Source organism: Aricia agestis, chromosome Z (assembly GCF_905147365.1).
Source record: "Aricia agestis chromosome Z, ilAriAges1.1, whole genome shotgun sequence".
Lineage (NCBI taxonomy): Eukaryota > Metazoa > Arthropoda > Insecta > Lepidoptera > Lycaenidae > Aricia > Aricia agestis.
Genome location: NC_056428.1, coordinates 33,681,299 through 33,705,161, shown reverse-complemented (window position 1 = coordinate 33,705,161; position 23,863 = coordinate 33,681,299). Strand labels below are relative to the sequence as shown.

Here is a 23,863-nt window from a genome sequence, read left to right as displayed (position 1 = left end):
TTTTGAAGTCGGTACCAGCTTACCTTAGCGTAAGTTCTATGTCGAGGATCTCAGAACTTTTCCGGGCTGGTAGCGACTTCAAAAGTACGAAGATGATGAAGATTGAGTACAGAAATAGTTGAGGTTTAGGCGAAGTCTGAAGACGGCACTATAATAACGAATAAGAATTATTTGATTCTTTTTAAATTATTTTTAAGAATATTACTTTTGTTTTTACCTTGGAAGTCGGTTTTAATTTTTTGTTAAAAAATAATAATTTTAAATATACAGGTAAGTACTGTTTTTTATTGGCTAATACAATAAAATACGAATGCAACAACAATTTCACATTTTACTTATATAAAAAGTATTTAAAACAAGGGATATACAAAGCTTGAATCTATGCAACATAAATATAAAAAGATAACTAAGTAGAGCGTGTTACGTCTACAAATGCAGGAGTACACAGTCTAGTAAAATCTATCCGTAAACGATTCCACTATACCCATGGATCATTTCTAGAGATAGTTTAGAAAGTGACTTGTTTCTTCTCCCTCTCGGCTTTCATTGTGACCTTCGAGGCGGCGACAGTCGTGTCTTCAAAATCAGAGTCGGCGACTAGGGCTCTGAGACGAGCGGCTCGTTTCTCCCTGGCCGCACTCCTTTCATTCAGCTCTGTCATTTCGTCCTCTAGGTCAGTTAGACGAGCACGTGTGGCCTTCGCTCGTCGCGAAGCATCAGTTTCTTCGTCGTACTCCTTTATGGCACTCCATTTTGTTAGGCTCTCGTCGTTTATTCTGCGCGCGATGCGTTTCTCTGTACGTTCCTCGTTCTCTTTGAGTGCCCTTCTTGCGCTGCTCATATCGCTTTGTCCGATGCCGACGCTGTCGAGGATTTTGTCGGATATTTTCATGCGGTTTTCAATACTGGATACTGTGTTCTCGAAATCGATGTCCTCGGCAAACCTCGACGCTTTTTTGCCAGCACGTAGACGTTTGAGCGATTCTGTAATCTGAGAAAAATCACGTTAGCCAATCACAATATAATATTATGTGTTAATTTAACAATGGTATGAATTTTCGGTATAAAATTCGGGACCAGAGAGAATAGAGCCTCAAGGTTATACTAAAATTACAGAGCACTTTAAACAAACGATCATTATTTTTATATATGTTCGTATGCTGTAGAAAGACAAAAAGTAGTAGTAATATATCTCTTTTAAAGGTAAAACATGGGTAAAACTATATTTTAGAATGTCAAGCTAGAATTTCAAACACACATTTCGCTTTATCATCTACTAGATAAATATTTGTCTAACCGCCTTAGGGTCAATTCAGACCGCAACGTGCCGCGTAGATGCATTTTTAAATTAGTATGGATTTGACAGATTCGCAAGACGTCTCACGCTGACGACATGTGTCAAATCCATACAAATTTAGGTCGCGTCTAGGGAATGCAATCTCGTTCTCGCGAGATCTCGGCCTTTTTTAGCGAGATTGATCTCGGAAGAGAGAGAGAAAAGAACTATTTTATTACTAAAATATTTGTGTTTGATAGTGCGCTTTTATAATTCTGGACGTCACGTTATCGTGGACGCCAGCTTGTTTGATGCATAAAATTATATTGAAAAATATCGTGAAAATGAATGTATATCTTATAAAACGTAAAATATTTATTACTGCTTTTTCGTAATTTATTCAAATATTGTAATTATTTGCAAAAAATCCCACCAAATTGCTAATCTCGCGAGATCTCGAAATTGGCGAGATCTCGCGGTATTGTATTCATAAGCTCGCGGGATCTCGCTTGAGCCCCAATCTCGCGAGATTTGCATTCCCTAGTCGCGTCGCATCGCGCCTCGCCTCGTCACGTTGCGGTCTGAATTGACCCTTAGGGGTTAAATAGTACATCAAAGTTTGTATGACATAAATGATGTTTCAGGCGTAGTTGCTAGAAAAAAAAAGTTATTTATACACTTCATTAGACTACATTTTATAGCGTAACATACGTCACTTTGCAGTATTTGAATCCGTTCTTATTTTAAATGACATGAATCACCTTTGCTAATAATTATAATGTCGAATTTGAACATGGGCCAAAGTATTATTGACGTTATTAACACCTGAAATTTTACAAGTATAAAATCAGTACGACTCATGTAGATAATTAATCGCTGTTAGTTATACGAAATTTTTTATCTTCGTAGATTTTGTAGGTACGAATAATGAATACTTTATAGTTTGATTAGATACTTCGTACCTACTTATTTATTATTATTATAACTTATTGTTTTTATACTATAATAATGTTATATTCATAATATTTCATATTTAAAAGCTATTCCGTTAATTTTACAACAACACCTCAAAACTGAAATCATGTTTTGGAGAAAATTCTAAAGGACCGACCGTGCTATTTTGGTCGGTTGTTTGACATTAAAATATGACGAAAATGAAATTAGTAATGGCTTCCAATTCGTCGGTTTATTTTGCCGTCCGACTGTCAAGGATTAACGAAGGTAACAAGGGTAATCTTTATAATTAAAATATCCTTCCTTTAACATTATTGCTGGACTATTGTGGAGAAGGTTAATATAAAACTTTAAGTTATTTATAAATTTAATATTTGTTTTATTAGTTTTTTTTTATGATTATTTTTTTTTTGGTTTAAGTATATTTTATTATAAATAATGAAATATATTTTTAGAATGAGAATTGATTTCTTTTATTATTATAATAATTTATAAGTAAGTACTTATTATTATGCTTTATGTAAAAAAAAATTGTAGAGTTCCTCAATTCTTCTATTTTGATGTAATTAACTTCAATCCTTATTCGATCCAAGCCGTTCCCTATTCTGCAAAAAGGTATCATCACGAATTAGCAATTTCGTTTGATATTTCAATATTGGGAGTGCGTTGCGACTTTTGCAACGTTGCATATTTTTTTTCTCGTCAGATCCTAACTAGTAAGGGTTGATTCAGACCGCAACGCAACGTAGATCATGCATTTTTAAAATATGGATTTGACAGATTCGCAAGACGTCTCACGCAACTTAAATCTGTCAAATCCATACAAATTTATGCAGAATTGACCCTAACCAAATTTAAAATCATTTTTGTCGGAAAGAACTCGACTCAAGATTAGTTCTTTAGTCATGGGTAAGTTTACATCGCTCGACCTAGGACGATATAATAACAGTGAACAAAATGATGGACAAATAAACAACTAACTGCATTAGTCTTGCTGAATGCCCCGGGGGACTAATCGCAACAGTAATTATGCGACTCGTCCCCCTTTGATAGCTGAAAGCTTCAAGGTTGGAGTGCACTGAAACTGAAACGTCAAATAACATTTAGCATTTAACGGAAAGCAATTAAAAATTATAAGGTTACCTAATATTTTTCATACCATTAGAATTGCGTTCGTTGACGCATTCAATTATTGAATGCGCCAAAACGAAAGTTGAATGAAAGAAGATGACGAAAATTTAAGACGAAAGCGCATAGTATGGACATAGCTATTGCGCTATAACGCATGCCCTTGACGAACAGAAAAAGGCACAGTGTGGACAAAGCTCTAGTCGATATTCAATAGCAAGCATGGTGAAATGGAGTTTTTAATTCCCATGCTTTAGCCGCAGGCATCTGTTGCCTGATGAATGTTTTTAGTACCTATGTGTACGAGTACTGTGTATTAATTAATACCATCAAAGCAAAATTCAGTAACGGTGATGGATGATGGAGATGGGTAGCCGATAGGGGAATATTACAGTTAGCGATACCAAATTGAAATGTTTCATGAAGCTGCCACAGTATTTGGTCATGACAAAGAAAATGTAAAATTAGTTAAGGAACTATGCTAATATTGTATAAAAATTGTATGTTCTGTATTTAGGGGAAAACAGACTGCTAGCCTTAGCTACTAACAGGTTTCCTAACCTACGAGTATATAGGGTATCAGGCGCTTCACCTCACTTGATTTATATGCAGTGTCTAATAAATATTATTTTATTATACTTTTTATTTTATGATATACCTACTATCGAATATTCTTAGATAGATGCACCTACATATTTTGGTCGGTTATTGTTAAGCCCAGCTGCTGGACTACTGCTTACTACTTTCTAATTTTAGAATAAGTTTTTGCCCTAAAATTGTAATGTCTTATGAAATATTATATTAATTCAAATTTAGTTTTTACGTTATCTAATTATCAATTTGATCATCCTGTTTTTAATAATAATAATTAAAAAAAACAATATGTTCAAATTGATTTGTTTACATATAATATTATATAGGTCTACCAGAATCTCATGGCAAATTTGTTGGAGATTTAAAAAAATATCCTTAATCGTTGGATATTCTTTTACATTTGCATAGTATCACCCACAGAATCAGCCGCTGTAAGGAAAAAAAGTAAATTTCTTTTTTACATTTTTTCCTATCAGATTCCGGCAAACCTATACTTATTTCAATTCACTGAACTAATCAATATACTCTACACAATATGTAGTAATATGTAGTAATAAATAATATACAGAATATAACAAAACAAAGGGACAATACTTTAGAGAGAGTATGTGTCTTTTATAGAGTTCACTGTAAAAATAGCAGCGCTGAAAGAGCTAATTTTGTGTCATTACTCCCTGTATTTCGTTATAATATCGCATTACTTATGGCACACATACAAAACTATTAATATGTAACCTATGGCTTTTTAAGCTACAAATGCCTTACGAACAGAAAAATTATACCATAACTCCTAGTAGCACAGGCTCCCTAGAACAAAGACAATGTTACTCTTAAATTATATAACTATTAACCTATCAAGTATCAATATACAAAAATATATCAGCTCGTTAGGGGTCAACAAAACTTGGTTGTCTACGGAACCCAAAAACGGAACCCATAAACCACAACAAACATAGAACAATCCATATTTTAGGACAATCAAATCGAAATATCCTTCTATCTCTGACTTTCGAGATTTTTCTAGAGGAAATTGTTCTTTGTCTTCGTCGATTTCGTCTTGTCAAAATGAGCTACTCACAAAAAATTAGCTTGATAGTATTAAAAAAAATGTTCTAGGGAACCCGGACTATTAATAGTACCTACCAGTCCTACCACAGAAGGTACCGACCTTCTGTTGTAGGTACCTACCTACCTATACTGGTGGCACACGAGCCGTATCACGTATGAAAACATAAAATCGATTGTCATCATACAGTGATGGCGCTCTAAGGTCTAATTAAGTAATTACGTGATTGATATCTTTAAAAGTAAAAAATTCTACGATCCCTAATATACACGACATTTTTCCTACTCAAAGGGTAAAAACGGGACCCTATGTCGATCGATGTCTGTCCGCCTGCCCGATAGTGTTTCTGTTGCCGCTATAAGAATACTAAACACAAGAAATAAATTTAATATTAAAGGGTAATACAATTATTATGAAATTAAAATTGTTATTTCCATACATATTACTTATGTGGATGTGGGAGAGCCATGCTTCGGCATGAATGGGCCGGCTCAACCGGAGAAATACCAGGGGCTCACAGAAAACCGGCGTGAAACAGCGCTCGCGCTGTGTTTCGTTGAGTGAGTGAGTATACCGGAGGCCTAATCCCCTGCCCTATTCCCTTCTCTCCCCTATTTCCTTCCCTACCCTCCCCTATTACCCTATTTCCTCTTGAAAGGCCGGCAACGCACCTGCAGCTCTTCTGATGCTGCGAATGTCCATGGGCGACGGAAGTTGCTTTCCATCAGGTGACCCGTTTGCTCGTTTGCCCCCTTATTTCATTAAAAAAACTAATTTTTTGGCCTTTTTTGCTCGTAATTATTACTGGCAACAAAGCTCACAAAATAAATATTTAAAGTATTAAATATATTTCCTTTGTCTGGTACCCGTAACACAAGTCCTGAGGTAGGTACTTTATTTATTTACTTACCACGGGGCCTGACTGACGTGGTGTGGAGCGTCCATAGATATTAGATTAGATATTAATAAACTAACGGTACGGAAGTCGGAAGTCGGAACCCATCATGCGTGAGTCCGACTTGCACTTGACCGATTATTTACGTAATAGCCCCAATAATGCTCGTTAGCGCTCTGTAACACGAAACCTATTTTCAAAAGCTGTTTTTGTCTACGTTTATTATTCGTAGCACTCAAATCAATAATCACATTCAATAGAGAAACGATATTATGGATTTATAGCCACAACTTCAATGCGTTGCAATTAACCGCATATTTTTCCGCAATGACCACAATTTTTCCCGCACAGATTTCATCTAAATATTGCAATTTACGTAGTTGCCAAGTAGATAAGTAATTATTATTATTATTATTATTATCAGCCTACAGTGTCCCACTGCTGGGCAAAGGCCTCCCCTCTCTCTTTCCAAAGTTCACGATCCTGTGAAGTTGTTGGCCACTCTTTATCAAACGCATTTAGTTCGTCGCGCCACCTTTTCTAGGGTCGGCCTCTGTTACGCCGACCATTCGGTAGCCACTCCGAAACTAGACGGAGGACCGGGCACCGTAGGTCAGAATAGGCAAGATACACATGTCCACGAGTTTACGTTTTAGGCATATTGGTAGGTCCCCTTTCATCAGATGTTTCATTGACCAAAAGCTAAGTAATAATAATTAATATTTATAACAAATAAAGACATATATATAATAAATAAAGACATTTTTTATTTAAACCGTGTTTAAGTAAAAAAATCATTAATTTTTATATGGACTTTAAATAAAAAAAAATATAATAAATAAAGACATTTTTTATTTAAACCGTGTTTAAATAAAAAAATCATTTCCCTCCTAATGTAAACCTTTCCTAGACTTCCGCGAATATTATATCAAGACCCAAATTAGCCAATCCGCCTTGGCCGTTCTCGAGTTTTAGCAAGACTAATATTTTAATTTATATAGGTGTGACATGAAAAAGTACTAGGTATCTAAAACATAAGTCATATTAGCTATGTCCACACTATGCGCTTTCGACTTCAATTTTCGTCATCTTCTTTTATTCAACTTTAGTTTTGGCGCATTCAATAATTGAATATGTCAACGATAGTAACGCCAACATTGTCATTTTTGTTTTTTGGATACGGTCAGAGGGCATGCGTCGCGGGCATGCCTCACGTTCGCTACTGACTGCGCTATAACGCATGCCCTTGACGAACAGAAAAAGGCACAGTGTGGACAAAGTGGTATGGATCATTAGATCCATACCACAGAATACATATTAGTACAAGACGTATCCATACTTATATTATAAATGTGAAAGTGTGTCTATCTGTCCGTCTGTCTGTCTGTCTTTTACCTCTTCACACTCAAACCGCTGAACCGATGTTGCTGAAATTTGGCATGAGGATACTTTGATTCCTGGTAAAGGACATAGGGCAGTTTTTATCCAGGAAAAATGAACGGGATTGCGGCTGCCATCTATATAGTAATAATAGTAATAATATTATAAATGCGAAAGTGTATTTGTCTGTCTGTCTGCTACCTCTGTACGCCCAACCGATTTTGCTGAAATTTGATATGGAGATACTTTAAGTTCCGGGAAAACACATACAATACTTTTTATCCCGGAATAATGTACGGTTCCCCAACGTCATCTAGTAAAACGAGTCATCCAGTAAAACGATATTTAGGCAAATCTTTTCAATACTGGCGCGAACTGTGCGGAGTTATAAATCTAATTCAGATTTGAGCCACGTTCGGGCTTCTAAAACAACACAGTGATTTATTATCTTTGAGACTTGTTTCAAGTTCCGCCTTTCAGAGAAATGAAGTAGGTAATTATTCAGCCAGCTCCTACAAAAATTTTACCGTAAGTAATTTCACACCTCTACCAAAGCTGTACATTTGAAACGTTTAACATAATACATTTAATTATATCTTCTAATAAAAATATAAACACTGAATTAACAGATAAAATTATGTACTTATTGTAACTTATGTTATGAATCGTGTACAATAATGTGTCCTTGTTGAATACGTAGTAAAGTCGCTTGACAGCAACAAAGCTATTTCTTCTAAAAAACCATTTAGGTTTTTAATTAAATTAGATTAGAAGATAAGTACTTTAATTCCCCACAAAGGCCATAGCCCATAGCCAATCTCGGAAATAACCAGTAGGCCTACTACGAAACCGTTTTGAGACTTAAACAATCGGACGAGAATGCCGCGTCCTGCTCTAACAACGTTTGTTAGAATAGGACGCAACATTCTCGTACGATTGTTTGAGTCTCAAAACTGTTTCGTGGTACGGGCCCAGTTCTCGTGTTGAAAGAATTTTGACGCAGGGATTAGGTATAGTGCTCAACAAAATATTTGTACAAACAAACGGTCTACGTATTATTTCTATCAGACTTATAAAATGTAAAATCAATAACGAAAGTCACAATCTGATCAATACATTGTTGAGTTTTACTATCATATAAAATAAGTACTACACCCTACGAATAATAAAAACCGATAAAAACGAAGGAAAAGTAACTCTGTCAAAAACATGCTCCACATAATAATTATTATACTTGTCAAAAAAGTGTACCTTAGGCACTTAGGTACACATTTCAATACATTTGCAATATTTAGGTGACCTTGAGCGGTACTAAGCTGACGTTACATGACAGATCAAAAGGAACCAAAAAAAAAACCCATAGTCGATTAAAATAATTTATGTACAGCAAAGTAGAGCATAAATAGTAGATTGAAAATATGCAATTAATTTTTTTATAAACCATAACCGAGACCGATAATTTGAAAAAAATAATCTGAGATACACAGTATGGTATATACTTCGAATCAACTAGTTATTTCCTTTGTTTTTGTGATCTTTCTCGTGAAAGCGATGTTGATAGACAATAATGTACAATTAAATAGAAAAAAAAACGACCAAGTGCGAGTCGGACTCGCGCACGAAGGGTTCCGTACCGTTATAGAGCGAAAGTAGGGAAAAATTGTTATTTGTATGTACCCTTAATTATTTATTTTATTTTAATTTTGCGATTAAATATTAAAGTACGCACATAATTGAGGATTTCGTAAAAAATCATGTGTCTACATAATATAGCCATTATAGATTAGGAGCCAAAAGGGGCATAAAATCACGTTTGTTGTATGGGAGCCTCCCTTGAATCTTAATTTTATTTAGTTTTTAGTATCTGTTGTTACAGCGGCATCAGATATACACAATCTGTGAAGATTTCAGAAGTCTAGCTATAGCGGTTCTTAAGTAAGAGCCTGGAGACAGACAGACGGACAGACATCGCGTCGTCCTGAATATCATATAGATTCCTATAAGAAAAGTCAATTAGTTACGATCGTTTTTAAAGTACTCGGTGATTGTTTAATCCAAAAAGGACATTGTATTTGGGATACAGTATAAGTAGTCTACTATGCCACACATAAATGGTTTCAATCGATTACGGGTTTTTGGTCCATACATTTTTGGGCATTCACCTTTAAAACGGTAATAGTATGGGAATTACGATTCCTTAGTTTTTATTATTCGTAGACTACACCGTATATATTCTGACGGCTGAAATCTTTTTGATGAGCCATCTAGTTTGAGCCGAAAAAGAAATTGGTGTATTAATTTAACATTTTTACTATCTAAAATTAAAAAATATTATTTTGTTAATGTAATAACATTTGTTACAGACATCGTTTGCTAATAAATATTTAAAAAAATGAAGAAAATATTTTTTTATTTGATAATAGAAATGATGCTGTGCATCACAGAAGTGATGAACATCAAAATAAATCCTAACGTGCAAAATTTATTCAAAATAAAACGTGTCTCTACATTTTTTAATAAATAACAACTGATAATTATCATAAATTACGAAATGTTTTGTAACAGAAGAATCAAGAATAAAAACATACCTATATTTCTTAAGAAAAATATGCTCTTTAAATCATAAAGCCAACTATATTTGAATACTATTTTAATTATTAAACTAAGATATTGTTTATCAGAAGTATTTTTTTAAGTTGCCCCAATGTGGTAAGGTGTGAAAGTAGGTAACAGATAACAGGCGCGACGTTTGGGTACTTTGAGCTTTCAAGTTACTAAGAAAATGCTAATTTATATACTTCAAAGTGTTATGATGTTATATAGTTCACACCATAAAGTTAATATACCTAGAGGAATAGAGCAACAATCTCGAGCTGTCAAACGAAACCGAAATTGGTTTCATCTGTGTGTAAAAATATGTGTACGTATACACTTACACACGCATGATTGATTATGATTTCTATGAGAGAGTACTTTTTTGTCAAGCAGGTTTTTTCGCTGTAGAATAGAATGACCCAGATACGTAAGTGCAACGTGGTTTTGCAATGTCTTTTAAATTACCTTGCAATTTAAAGTAATAGACTACAATCCCATGAAGAAAATGAACAGGTGAAATGATGTGAATATCGCTCGAGTCGAATAGTGCCCAGAGTTATTTTCAGACATAGTAACCTAGCCTCCTTACCGAGTAGCTGAATTATTATTATTACTCGTACTGTCTTCATTTTCTGTGACAATAACTGTTTTGCATCAATACCAAAACATCATCCTTATAATTGTCTACTTTGTGTTAAAAATATCTGACAAAAAAACAATAGGAAATTCAAGTTCTCTAAAATATTGCACAAAGCTTTTCAGCTCTTTACAATTGAAAAGCTAGTGAAAAAAGTAGTTTTTCTTCCCATAAAGAGATTAATATTGCAATTATGTTGTCTGTTGAAGTGGAGTCTGATTGGAAATGGAAAAAACATTACGAACAAAGTGTCTCCAAGCGGCTTTCTAGCAAGAGTATGGACATAAATGCAACGCTTATTATTTTATGGATAGAATTTAGAAATAATTAATAGATAAAGTGCTTCCAGCATTATTGGTTTCTTTTAATTCTGGTAAATAATATTATGTAAATACTCGTAGGTAGGTAATAATAGTGTGATTGTTAGGTTCACTCTGGAATTACTAATGTCATTATTGCGAAAGTGTATCTCTGTTTGTTTGTTACTTTCACAAACAGTTTACCAGATTTAAGTTTATTTATTTTTATTGAATTCTATAATATCTACTGTCAACTGCTGTGAATATAACTTTGATACATTTCAAGTATTATACAGGTTGTAACAAAAATAAGTGATAATACTTTAGGGTGTGTACGTGTTCCTTGTAGAGAGTTCACTGTGAAAGTAGCAGTGCTGAAAGACGAAAAAAAATTTTCACTTTTGTATGGGCAACGGCCCGAGCGTCACGAGTTTCCCCATACAAAAGTGAAAAAAATTTTTGGTCTTTCAGCGCTGCTACTTTCACAGTGAACTCGTACACACCCTAAAGTATTATCACTTATTTTTGTTACACCCTGTATACACCTGGAAGTAATATTAAAAATTCCCGCGTAGCCGGATTCTAGACCTAGTCATCGAGATAGAATTAGCATTATTACTAGACAGTAGATGATACCCGCAAGTTGCACCAAGTAGTTTGTCGTGCGGGAACCCTACATTATTGTGGGATAAAAACTATTCTATGTCCTTTCCAGGGACTCTAAGTATATCCACACCCAGCAAAATCGCTTTAGCGGCTTGGGTGTGAAGAGAGGACAGACAGACACACTTTCGTATTTATAATATTAGTATGGTTTCGTAAGATCCAGCACATTAACTGCCTACCGGAAAGGTTTTTTTTTTGCAATTTTACTGTATATGTACGAGTTGTACTTATAGTCTATATGACTATAATTATACTCAATATTACCCTGAACTAAAATTACAAAAAAAAAAAACATTTCCATGAACATTTCCATGATATAATTTTCCTTAAAGCCGTTTCTGCTTACGTAAATTGAGAGTAATATTTCGGTCTTTATTTTCAATTAATATAATATTGTTTGGCTTCGCATTGGGAAATGATTAAAATATTGCGAAGTAAGTAAATATGTTGTTAAGGGTTTTTCGTGGCTAGTTACCGCAGAGCGCTGTGGATTTGTCTACTCAGATGAATATGTAGTGGTGAAAAAAATAACAGTTTTATTTAATTGAAACATGGATTAAAAACTTTACGGGTTCAAGTCAACAATTATTGTAAAAACATTCTACTAATGGTTCTTGCCCATCTTTGTTTCTACATAGAAATTACAAGCAGAAATGATACTTTCTTAAATGCAGACAATTTTTCGTTGGATGAGTTTCGATTTTTATCCCCGTAAAGTCAGTCAGTAAGCATAACTTATGAACAACTTTTATTATATACTAAAATAGTATGGAATTCGTTATTCGACTTATGAATTCTGCGCGAAATACGACTTTATACTGTGGAACGAATGTTGTAAGCGTCTTGTGGAGCACCGTGGCTCTAAAATATAATATATTCTTAAATGCCAGGTTATGAAATACTTCAGTAGAATACCTGCCGTCTGCGCGCTAGACTATTTATTGGTAAATACTGGACATTTCACATATCAACGCTCCTGACATCCGAATAAGCGTGTCTAGGGCCCAAATGCGCTGGGCTATATTGATATTAACAGTCTATATGTTTACTCTGTCGTTATTCATATGAACGAAAGAAAAGCCATGATGCTTTGATGGACGATTAGCAATAATCCAGACTGGCGTAACGAGCGTATTATACGTCTGGAAAATTAATGTTGAAGTTATTATTTTATCGTTCGTTATTAGACCCACGTCTTTTACGTCTTATCTCATTATTTCATAATTATTAGAATCCTGTTCTAGATTCCAGATTGTATGTTTCGTATAAATATTTTCGACTTGTACTAGAGAACAGCAGGGCTAAAATGATCGCTTTGGAGAATCATATTATGAATCATAATATTATGATTATTTTTTTTTAAATCGCAAAATGCAAGTCGTCTTGCAATTCATGTTTAGTAATTTGTACTTATTTGACATTTGTCAGTTTTGACAATTCATTTACTGAATTGATTGAGAAGAATTGCTAAATGTGACCATTTTAGCCCCGCTTTTATAGTTTTAGTTATTTCTTTAGATTTAAAAACGAGAATATGAATACATCTTTATGTCCGATTGCTATAACATGAGGTTGGCTCCTAAAGAATTCAAAGAAAGAATAATCTAAATTAATAAAACGCATTGTAGTTTAACTTACTTCTTCACTTAAGTCATCATCTTCAAAGGCCGAAGACAGCGGTTTGCCACGAGAAGCGCGGGCGCCTCTCGAGTCGAAGAATTCATCAGTGCTTTGCGCCTCGAAGTCCTCCAGGTGGCTTCTGATGCGGCCTTCCACGTCAGACCTGATGCGGTCCTTGTCAGGTTCCCTGCTGACCGGTACCTTGCCGTCCAGACGGTCCAAGACTGGGCGGTAGTAACTCTCTCCCTTGTTGTAGTTACAATCATAGACGCGCGTGCGTCTGCCTCTTCCAACGCGGCTCATCTTGGTGTGATATCTGTGAATTCGTGAAGAAGGTAGGTATTTATGTGTTTGAGAAAATTGTGATTAAGAAATTTTAATTTGCTATATCGTAAACTAATCTTCCTATTAACTACATCTCTCTATTAAATTATTCCTCCTAAGAACGAACCTCTATACGTCTTGAACTATAGATTAATGACGTCGTTCCTTACGTATCCTTAGTATCTGTTAATTTTGTTACTAAATAAAATAATAGTTAGAATATGCCTGTAACACTAACCCTATCTTAAAACTATCTTACATTGTTAATAATTGTAATGCTATCGACTTGCACTTATCTAAACATTTCAATTGAACTAACCTACTTTAAAGTCTGACTGACGTCTGCCTCTTGAACAATGTATGCAAATATCTCTAAACTATAAATATTCCGACCTCAATAATACAGACTGACAAGAATAAAAATATGCACACAAGGAAAAATAAGTCTATCCCTATGTCCATTTCTCGTTAAGATTTAGTTTATTTGTAAATGTCTTTGTTGTTGCATTTAAACTGTAAGTAAATTGTATTTTCTTATCTCTTTTAGGTTTATTTACTATATTTAAAACATCATGAAAGTTGATGAAGTTTAATAGAAAATTAGTCAGGTCCCCAAATATACTAAAATCGAATTTCAATTTTCATATCGAAATTGAAATGCCAAGCTATCAAAAATAGGAGTAGATTGAAACAGGAATAAAATGATAACAGGTGGGCTGGAGGCAAAGCGAGGCAGCAACAAAGAAACAACGACCGCTTAATTTGAAAGTCAACAGTGCCAATAAAGCCGATATCACATTCTACTTTCTGTGACTTGCGCACGTTTTCATCCCTGTGTTCAGACATTTTCTAATTATTGTGTTAGTTGAAATGACGCGACAAAAAGAAGTTATGTTTAATAGGTACTAATAATACTAATATATCATTTTGTAACGAATATTATAGTAGTGGTTGTTGTTGCATGCGCACAGCGCAGCTTAAATTATAGAATAGCTACGATGAATAGGGATGATGACAAGGTCAAAGATTAGCAAATTTTGTTAATAAAATAAAGAAATCAGGGTAAAAAAATAAGTGTTCCCAAAATTTCAGCTTGATAGCATTTGTATTTTTTTTTGTTATGCGCCTTCAAAGTTGGATATTCAAGTCGATTTTTTTTCCATTAAATTTCTTAATATTTGTTTACCATTCGATAACATAAGCAATTAAAACCAACTTTTGTTAAGAAACTACTTTCATAAACGCAATATTTAATATACCTGTCGAACAAAGTTCTCTCCCAATGCGTACAAACTACGAAAGAGTGACGTCATACCTTCGTAGCACTTTGTATTTAGCGTTTCGGGCAGGTCTATTTTATGAGATGTTTGAATTGTCATATCTTGGTGAATTTTGAAGCTATCAGAGTCATTTCGATTACCAATAAGAAAAAAAAACAGTCATCATGCCTATTGAGTTACTTACCTCAATATTCAAAACAGTAATTTGTAATTACTTTGGCTAAGTAATAACCATTAATGTTTTGTGGAATAAATCTAAGATAAAATAACAAAGAATGCTGGGTATATCAAAATTTGTCCGAAAAACACTAAATCAACTAAATTAATTGAAAACGTACTGCGGAAGCGTGTACAACTGGCTTAACTAATAAAAACTGACAATTAAATTTCAATAGATCGGCGGCCACTAGAGAGGGATGAAAAAAAAAACTTGAACCGAGTTTAAATATTGGAACCCTAGAGATAAGTGCCATGTTAACTGTCAAGAGGAGCAAAATATTACCAACGTTACAAGTGTTAGTAATATTTTATTAGTGTATTTGATATTATATTGAAAAGCGAATGTAATTTGATATCCAGTTTACGTACAATGGTAAATTAAATTAGTTTATGACTGTTTATGTTTCTTTTGGCAACTACGCAAAACATTCAGTTATTATGGGACGTTAGTAAACTAAAATGTCGAAAAGATCATGTGATACCGCCATCGCTGACAACAATATTAATGTAACTAAAAATACTGTGCGAAAAACTTTTTACAATAAAGTCACAAATATCTCGACATAACAAACGAAGCGGTACGCAATCTAGCTCACATTCTTGGCAAATAAACTTAAAAATTATTGATATTTCTTATGAATGAAATACGTTATAAACACTCATGTTTACTTCATAAACGACGAGAAATTCCAAAGGGAAAACTCATGCGCATCACCGACGCAAGTTACGGCACAACAATTTCAAAATAGATATTGCAAACATTCGATATGGGGATATTTTTAGTAGCGAAACCCGGTTTCCGTCCGAACAAAAGATCATTGTAATTTGTACTCTATGCCTCGGATGCGGTAGGGACATACGTAATTATCAAACTCACTATCATTATTGAAATTCCAAAATACGGAGCAGAAATGAACGGCACATTGTTTGGAATATCGCACGGCTAAATAACAATTCGCAGCAGCTTAATAATTATGGGGGTTATTAAAAAATCACTGACCTGGTACGTGTTTTAACGTCGAGAAAGCAGTTGGTACTGGGCAGTCGGTATCTCACTGTAGCGGGGTTTCGGCAGCGTGGGCGAACTATGTTTAAACGTGAGCCACAAATCTGAACTGACTTTTGTTCTCGCTGATTTCTTCAGCCGTAGCCGCTCCAACTACGCGGCCGAATACGAAAGAAATTCACGTAAGCTCATTTAAATACGTTATATGAATCATGGAAATTATTTTCACTTTTCTCCCACACTCGCTTTGTAATGAAAAAGCTATGAAAATTGTTTGCCAAATGCGCATTATATTAACAAGCCAACATAGTTATTGAACACGTAACATTAAAAGTAGTCTGGAATAATAATTATCCTTCATTGTGTGTACGTCTATTCCGATTATTATTGTTTCGTGATTAATATAAAATGTAAGTAACTAGATGTTACCCGTACACAGATTAATTTGTTATATTCGAGGTTTACCTCGAATATAACAAATTAATCTGTTAAAATTAATCGCAGATTTTTCAGTAAATAACTTATCAAAACCGGTCCAACGGTTTAATGTGTAAAGTTGTAAACGTAGGTCAACAGGTAGCAGAATTCAAAATATTAGTATGAACAATTACTCCAATTATGTTTTTCTCTTTTGAATTTTCTTTAAAATTAATTTTCTACTTTTAATATAAATTCAAAGTAGTAGAACAACAAAACACAGACGGAATAAAAGCCCGTAATAGTACGAGAACCATTCAAATTCATAGGGAATAATGACTTGAATCTAACACGGTGGTATTGGGTCACACTCGCCCGTCTGAAATATAGACGATAAATTATTAAGTTTGCCCAAGTTGGAGCACGTTCTATTCGGTGTCGACATCCATAATGTAATTTAACTATTAGGTTTAGCGACAGTGGCTAGAACAAACAGATTCATTATTCATTATTAGCATTAGCTTCTGATATTTATTAACTAGGCGTTTAATAATGTATCGATCTTAATACTATTAAAGTTGAATTGGTTTTTCATATTCTTCAGTTTATAAATTTTAAAATTAAGAAAGCTTAAAACTGACAAGAAATACGAAATATTGCATAAATATAGAGCACACATGCACGTTGCACACATTAACAAGATTTCACATAAATCGAAGTAGTAAAACAATGGAAATCACGACGTGACGTACTCTTATAGCCAATCCAAGTACCACAACCACACCACGTGGTCGGGCGTATATTTCGTGTTGTAAATGAACTGGACTGTTCACACGTACCACATTTTGCAGTCGTTGTCGACCGCTTGTGTGGTACCGACCACTGTGTGCGTACTGTGTGAACTAGTGGCCGACCACAACGCAACCACAACGTTGCGTCGATGCAATGACAGTGCGCGCACACCACCCGCGCTCTTCCCCCCCTCCTTTTTATTGACTTTCGTACATAACCACGTCGATATTTTGTCGGTACCACAACGCAACTACAAAAAACTGCAGCGACACCACTCACACGTAACCATTGCTTGACGGCATTTTGTCGTTGTGACATACGTACTTTTTTATTCTACTAATAGTCCCTGTACGAGTACGATTTAAATGCCATGGCTGCGTTGCTCTACTGTGTGATTTTATACTGTGCCATAACGTAACACAGCTGGTTGATATACAGAAGTGTAGAGCAAAGCCGATTTCACTGAGATCGGCTTAGATTATGTGCAGAATACAAACACTGAGATAATGCTACAAGTAACTAAGCAATCTTTATTTTTCAATGAAAAAAACCTGGTTATGTATTAAATTAAACTACCTAACAGAGTATGGAGAGATAGTACTTAAATTATTAATTTTAAGATTGCCATTAGTCTATAGTTAACACCTCCCACATCGGTTTCGATGACGGTAGCCGGAAAAACAGACCAGCTACTCAGAAGAAATTTCATAGCCCAAGTGTGTGCGCGATCTTCAAGTCACAGAGTGGAAACTGCGCAAGACCGCGACAAGTGGCGCAAACTCGTGTCGGAGGCCAAGATCCACTTTGGGTCGCTGAGCCATCGTAGTAAGTAAGTAAGTAAGTGTGTGCGCAGACACAGCGAGTGAAGGGCTTGGTTATAAACTACTAGATGACACCCGTAACCGTACATTTTCAGGATAAAAAGTATCCTATGTCCTTTCCTGCGACTCAAAATATCTCCATGCCAAATTTCATCGGTTCAGCGGTTTGAGCATGAAAAGGTAGACAGACAGACAAACTTTAGTGTGGATTGGACCACGAAAGTGTTATGGACTTTACATTTTAAACACTCACAAGTACTCCATTTTCTTTTCACTACTCCAACAAAACAGAAGAAGACGTAAACAAAATAAAAATATCATCGTTGTAATTTTTCGTTCTAAATTCGAGTGTTTCGTGATTTCAGTTTATACTCATTGATGAACATGCTGTGATGCATTGAGTGACGCATTTTTCCCTTTATAAACACACCCACTCGATAAAAATAAATATGTTTAAACTTCATGTTTTAGAATTCCATGATGCATGATGGTGTCAGCGATCTTTTAGGGTCATTTTTCTCTTAAAACAAACACGTTTTGCAGAAACTTATGACTTACAAAAGTTTTTTAGCCCCCAAAAACAAAGGTGACATATAAAAATGTATGAAATCATAAAGCATTCCTTTGGGATTTGGGAGGCGGTTGGTGAAAACAGTTATAAGAGTTTAGTTCTGGACTGTTAGTCGCGGGTGCGATTCCCGCGTTAGAAGAAAATAATATTGTTTTTTAATAGGATGGAAACTAAGTAGTAACTGCGAATTTTACTCATAGATGGCTTTAGTTGAATTTTTCAAAAACAAGGACCAAGCCATAGTTATTGATTCCATTGATGGATTAATGTTGCGAGACTATCTAATTTCGTTGTCTACAGTTAGAAAGTCATCGAAAATACGTTTCATTTCAAGGATTTCAAATTCGAGAATATGCGTCTACATGGACTCTAAAGAAACTGTTGACGAACTCGTGGAAGACCAAAAAAGTGAAAATTAAGGACCATGTCTTGGAAATTCGACCTTTGATATTAAGAAATATGCGTATTGTTTTGTCCAACGTGTGTCCTATAATTCCCCACGAGATTCTTATTAACTGTATTAAAAATACCTACAATGCATTAATAAGACAAAAATTGGATTATAGCTCAGTTATTTACGATTCAGCTTCTAGTAATATTTTAAAAATTTTAGAAAGTGTACAAAATTCATGTCTCAAATTAAGTTTAGGAGCATTTTTCTAAATGCTCCTAAACTTAATTTGAGACATGAATTTTGTCCAGTTTATAGCATTCTTGTTGAATCTGATGAAATACCTTTAGTTTTTAGATGGAAGGAACAATGTCTAACGTACGCTGAAAACATATAGTAAACAATAAACAATCTCCCTTTTTAAACCCCCCGTTACCGTCAGATCTAGAATATAGCCTGCGTCCGTCTCTTTCTATGCCTTTAAGAGTAAGAGTAAGAGTAAGAAATTATCTAAAAGAAATTGGTTTTGATTTTCCCGAAATAATAACTCGTCAAATACCTTGTTCAATTTCACCATGGAATAAAACTGAATTTAAAATTAATTTAGATATAGCAAATAAATATCCCCGAGAAAGTACTCCTGATTTTGTTTATAAAAATTTATATTTTGAACTTACTGAGAAATATAATGATTGTATATTGTATTTTACTGATGGTTTTGTTTTCAATAACAGAACGGGTTGTGCGATTGTATCGGATTTTAACAATTACAAGTACAAATTACCAGACTTTTCATCAATTTTTACATGTGAGGTTTTAGCTATATTAAAGTGCTTAGAAATCATTAAAATCGATCCTAGGAACTCAAAAAAATACATTATTTTTTCAGATTCTTTATCATGTCTAACTGCCTTATCAAATAGTCAAAATATTGATCCATTAATTAACAATATAAAAGAAATCTTAGTTGATTTGATAAATAATAACTTTTCCATAGAAATAATTTGGATCCCCAGCCACCAAGGCATTCCAGGAAATGAAAAAGCTGAGGTGCTAGCCAAAGAAGCTACCAACATTGATGAATGTAATCTGAAAATTTCTAGTATGACTGATATTAAAAAATACATAAAATTTAAAGTAAAGAATATTTGAAAGTTTATAAATGCGTCTGTGTGTGTCTGTCTGTCTGTCCGTTTGTCTGTCTCTCTGTTACATCTTCACGGCCCAACCGTTGAATAGATTTTGCTGAAATTTGGTATGGGGATAATTTGTATCCCGGGAAAGGACATCGGATAGTCTTTATCCTGGCAAAATGTACGGTTCCAGCGCGATGAAATTTGGAGCAAAGGAGTTGCGGGCGTCATCTAGTCTAAGCACACCGAGTGCTCGGCGAGGCCTGCCTTACCCTTAGACGCGACTCACATACAAAAACCCGGCCTCGCATAGTTGTCCGTAGAACTCTGTCTATACTTTTCAGACTTGAGCCTCCGCTGAAGTTGTAGAACTATAGTAAGTTATTAATTATTATAGTCATCGATATTGTAACAGTAAGTACAATGTAAATTAAACCTATGTTTTCGACCAAAACTATGTTCGATGCAAGTTTATAATTAATGTGTCCTTTCTTGTTCGACTAAGTTTGGTCTCAGGACGGGTCTTACATTTAACTTATTAGCGCTCTGCTATTTATTAAAGTTATCTATAATGTTTGACCATTAGGTATTAATGGTTCAAGATATTAATAAATGACAACAATATAGGAATTAACTTCATAGACTCATAATCCAAGTGTCCCCTTTGAGCATATTAAGTGTATGAAGTATAATATGAAGTCATCTTTATGCATTCTATACTGCAATCACTGGTGGTTTATTACTGGATCAAAAGCATATTTTAATCAGAAAATAACAATACCATCATGTTAGATAATATTACAGAGGCATAACTCTGTAAGCACATCTTAATCATAATGTAACAATACAATCATGTAATATTTATTACACAGACTCTTTCAGTCTCTGTGTGCTACAGCCTACAGTGCATCAATATTGTGACATATTAAAGCCACAATATTGATGCACTAATCACCAATATTTGTATGATGGTAGTTTAGCTAGGTAGGTCTGTTTTTTAGGGTTCCGTACCCAAAGGGTAAATTAAGGGAACTGCGACTTCGATGTCTGTCCGTCTGTCTGTCTCCAGACTCTAGACTACGTCTGTGTATCTCAAGCACTGCTGTAGCTAGACTTCTGAATTTTTCACAGATAATATTCCTGTTGCCGCTTTAAGAACAAATACTAAAAACAAAATAAAGTTAATATTTAAGTTTATATATTACATGATTTTTTTGCCATTTTTTGCTCATGCACATTTTACAAATAATTAATTATTAGTTAATAGGTGTTTTCCTACATTTATTGATTTTCAATACCTACTTTAGAGCCACATCGCACTAAAATGAACACAACGATACAATATTACATTATCTTATATCTTGAAACGAGCAATTCTAGTATATGTATATACCGAGCAAAGCTCGGTCAAATAGCTAGTATATCTTTAAACGAGCAATTCTTATATATATATAAATATATAATTGGAATCTCGGAATCGGCTCCAACGATTTTCATGAAATTTAGTATATAGGGGGTTTTTGGGGGCGACAAATCTATCGGGGCGAGGAATCATTTTTAGAAAATGTCATTTTATCGAATACCGAGCAAAGCTCGGTCAAATAGCAAGTAGGTACTTTATTAATGTAGAATAATTATTAAGTACGTCAATTTCTCATATTATTATATCGTCACTAGCTATTTGACCGAGCTTTGCTCGGTATTCGATAAAACACGAATAAAATGACATTTTCCAAAAGCGATTCCTAGCTAGATCGATTTATCGCCCCCAAAACCCACTATATACTAAATTTCATGAAAATCGTTGGAGCCGATTCCGAGATTCCAATTATATATTTATATATATACAAGAATTGCTCGTTTAAAGATATACTAGCTTTGCTCGGTATTCGATAAAACACGAATAAAATGACATTTTCTAAAAATGATTAATAGCTAGATCGATTTATCGCCCCCGAAACCACCTATATACTTAATTTCATGAAAATTGTTGGAGCCGATTCCGAGATATATATACAAGAACGGCTCGTTTAAAGATATAAGATATTAAGATACGTCGCATTCTGTCTCTGCGTTTTGCTGCACTGTGACACTGTACAAATGAGGTTTTACACACCAGCCTTGAGGCAGGACACATAGTAATTAACGTATTATTTTTAGGTGACCTAAACTTTGCTCTGGTAGTCAATTTCAGTAAAAATTTTTATAAAACGAGTACCTAAACTTTAAATATTTGAAAACTTGAGATATTAATATTATCAACTATTAGCAGAAGTTGGGAGTTTCATTGGAAACTTGTGTAGCCGACGGGCGAATTCTAATATGTTATAATTTATTATGAACAAGATGTTGCCTGTAACAACGTTCGAGCCGGTTTATTAGACTCGTACATTTTGCCCCAGTAAATATTCAAAGTATTTTCATACTTAATCAATACTTACTCAGTACATACTTAATCAGTTTTAGGGTCAAGACAAACTGAAGTCTGTTTTGTTACTGTGGTTAATTGATACTGTACAACATTTTCTGTTATTCCGGCCTGACCACCATAGATTTTCAAATCAATTTAAAGAAAGTAAATCATTTAAAGTTAAGAGGGCTACTAACCCAAAAAATCAAACATTGTCCTTCTCTCTTCACACTCACGCCCGTCTTTCATATGCCAGGTGAAAAAGGACGACGCGGAATCATCGCCAAATTAGTTTTACTTGAATAATAATATAATGATTATGAAAAAAGTATTTTGAGAAAATTTAGGTTTAATCAGTGCCTTTTTAGATATTAAACATTATTAAAGAAATGACAGTAAACTTCAAAGATCCAAGCAAAAATGTGTCTAAAACAAGGTATTTGTAAAAAAAGAAACTGTCGAGCATTTTTTCAGTAATCGTGTTTTCGTCTTGAGTATATCTTCATGAACTTAAGTTACTAGTGTAAAAAAATCAGTTTTCTAGACCTCACAGATTTTGAGATCTAGGTTTAAGTATGTAGGTAGTCAAGTTAGGGTCAGGTGCATTCTTAAGTTATTAAACAAACATTACTTCACGCAAAAGGCTAATAAAAACCTATGCCGCATATATACGGGGATGCAGTAAGAATACATAAAATATGACTTTATTTTAAGAATGTTAAGAAAAATAAAATTAAAGAACACTTTGTTGAGCAACGATTTAAAATACATTCATATTACTGGCTTTGATATTCATTCTTTGCCACAGCATGGGTATAAATTAAATTCTCAAGATACGGTGTATCCCTTTACCAATGCACCCCAAAAGTTAGTTGGACAACCGTAAATTATTCAGAACGTATGTTGACTCCCGGGGGACCGGAAATAGCCTAAGATACTAATGTAGAGCTCTGAGTTGTGACTGAAATTCACTTGGTGGACTCTCTTTATAAAATCTAAGTGTCTCTTGTAGACACGCCTTGGTTTGTAAGATATTTTAACGACTTTTATGATCCATTTTTAACCGAATTCATAAAAAGGAAGTTATTAATTCGACCATTATGTTTCTTTTTTAGCTTACACATGTTGTTTTTTGAAGTCTTTTTTTTTAATACAGATTACAGTGTTAATAATGACCCCGCAACTGCTCCGTTTTTTACATAAAGTTAATATACCTATTAACTTTATGGTTTTTTAACAAATTATATTTATAACCAACCCAGTGGTAATTTTTTAAAAACCTTCATAAAACTGATAAAACTATTTGAAGAGGGCCTGTTCCACCACATCATCCACAATTATTTATTTGCCAGATTCTCCACACTCTATCTGTCAAGTTAAGTGGTGGAT

General features: G+C 34.3%; 1 protein-coding gene across 1 annotated transcript; it reads right to left on the bottom strand.

The window, feature by feature from the left end:
- Positions 1–313: 313 nt before the first annotated feature.
- Positions 314–16,125, bottom strand: LOC121738875. Its single transcript, XM_042131139.1, has 3 exons — positions 15,934–16,125; positions 13,129–13,426; positions 314–991 (listed from the first exon to the last, which is right to left on the bottom strand). Exons 2-3 carry the CDS (start codon positions 13,411–13,413, stop codon positions 509–511), a joined length of 768 nt encoding a protein of 255 aa, XP_041987073.1. The 5' UTR covers positions 13,414–13,426; positions 15,934–16,125; the 3' UTR covers positions 314–508.
- Between the last annotated feature and the right edge of the window lie 7,738 nt (positions 16,126–23,863).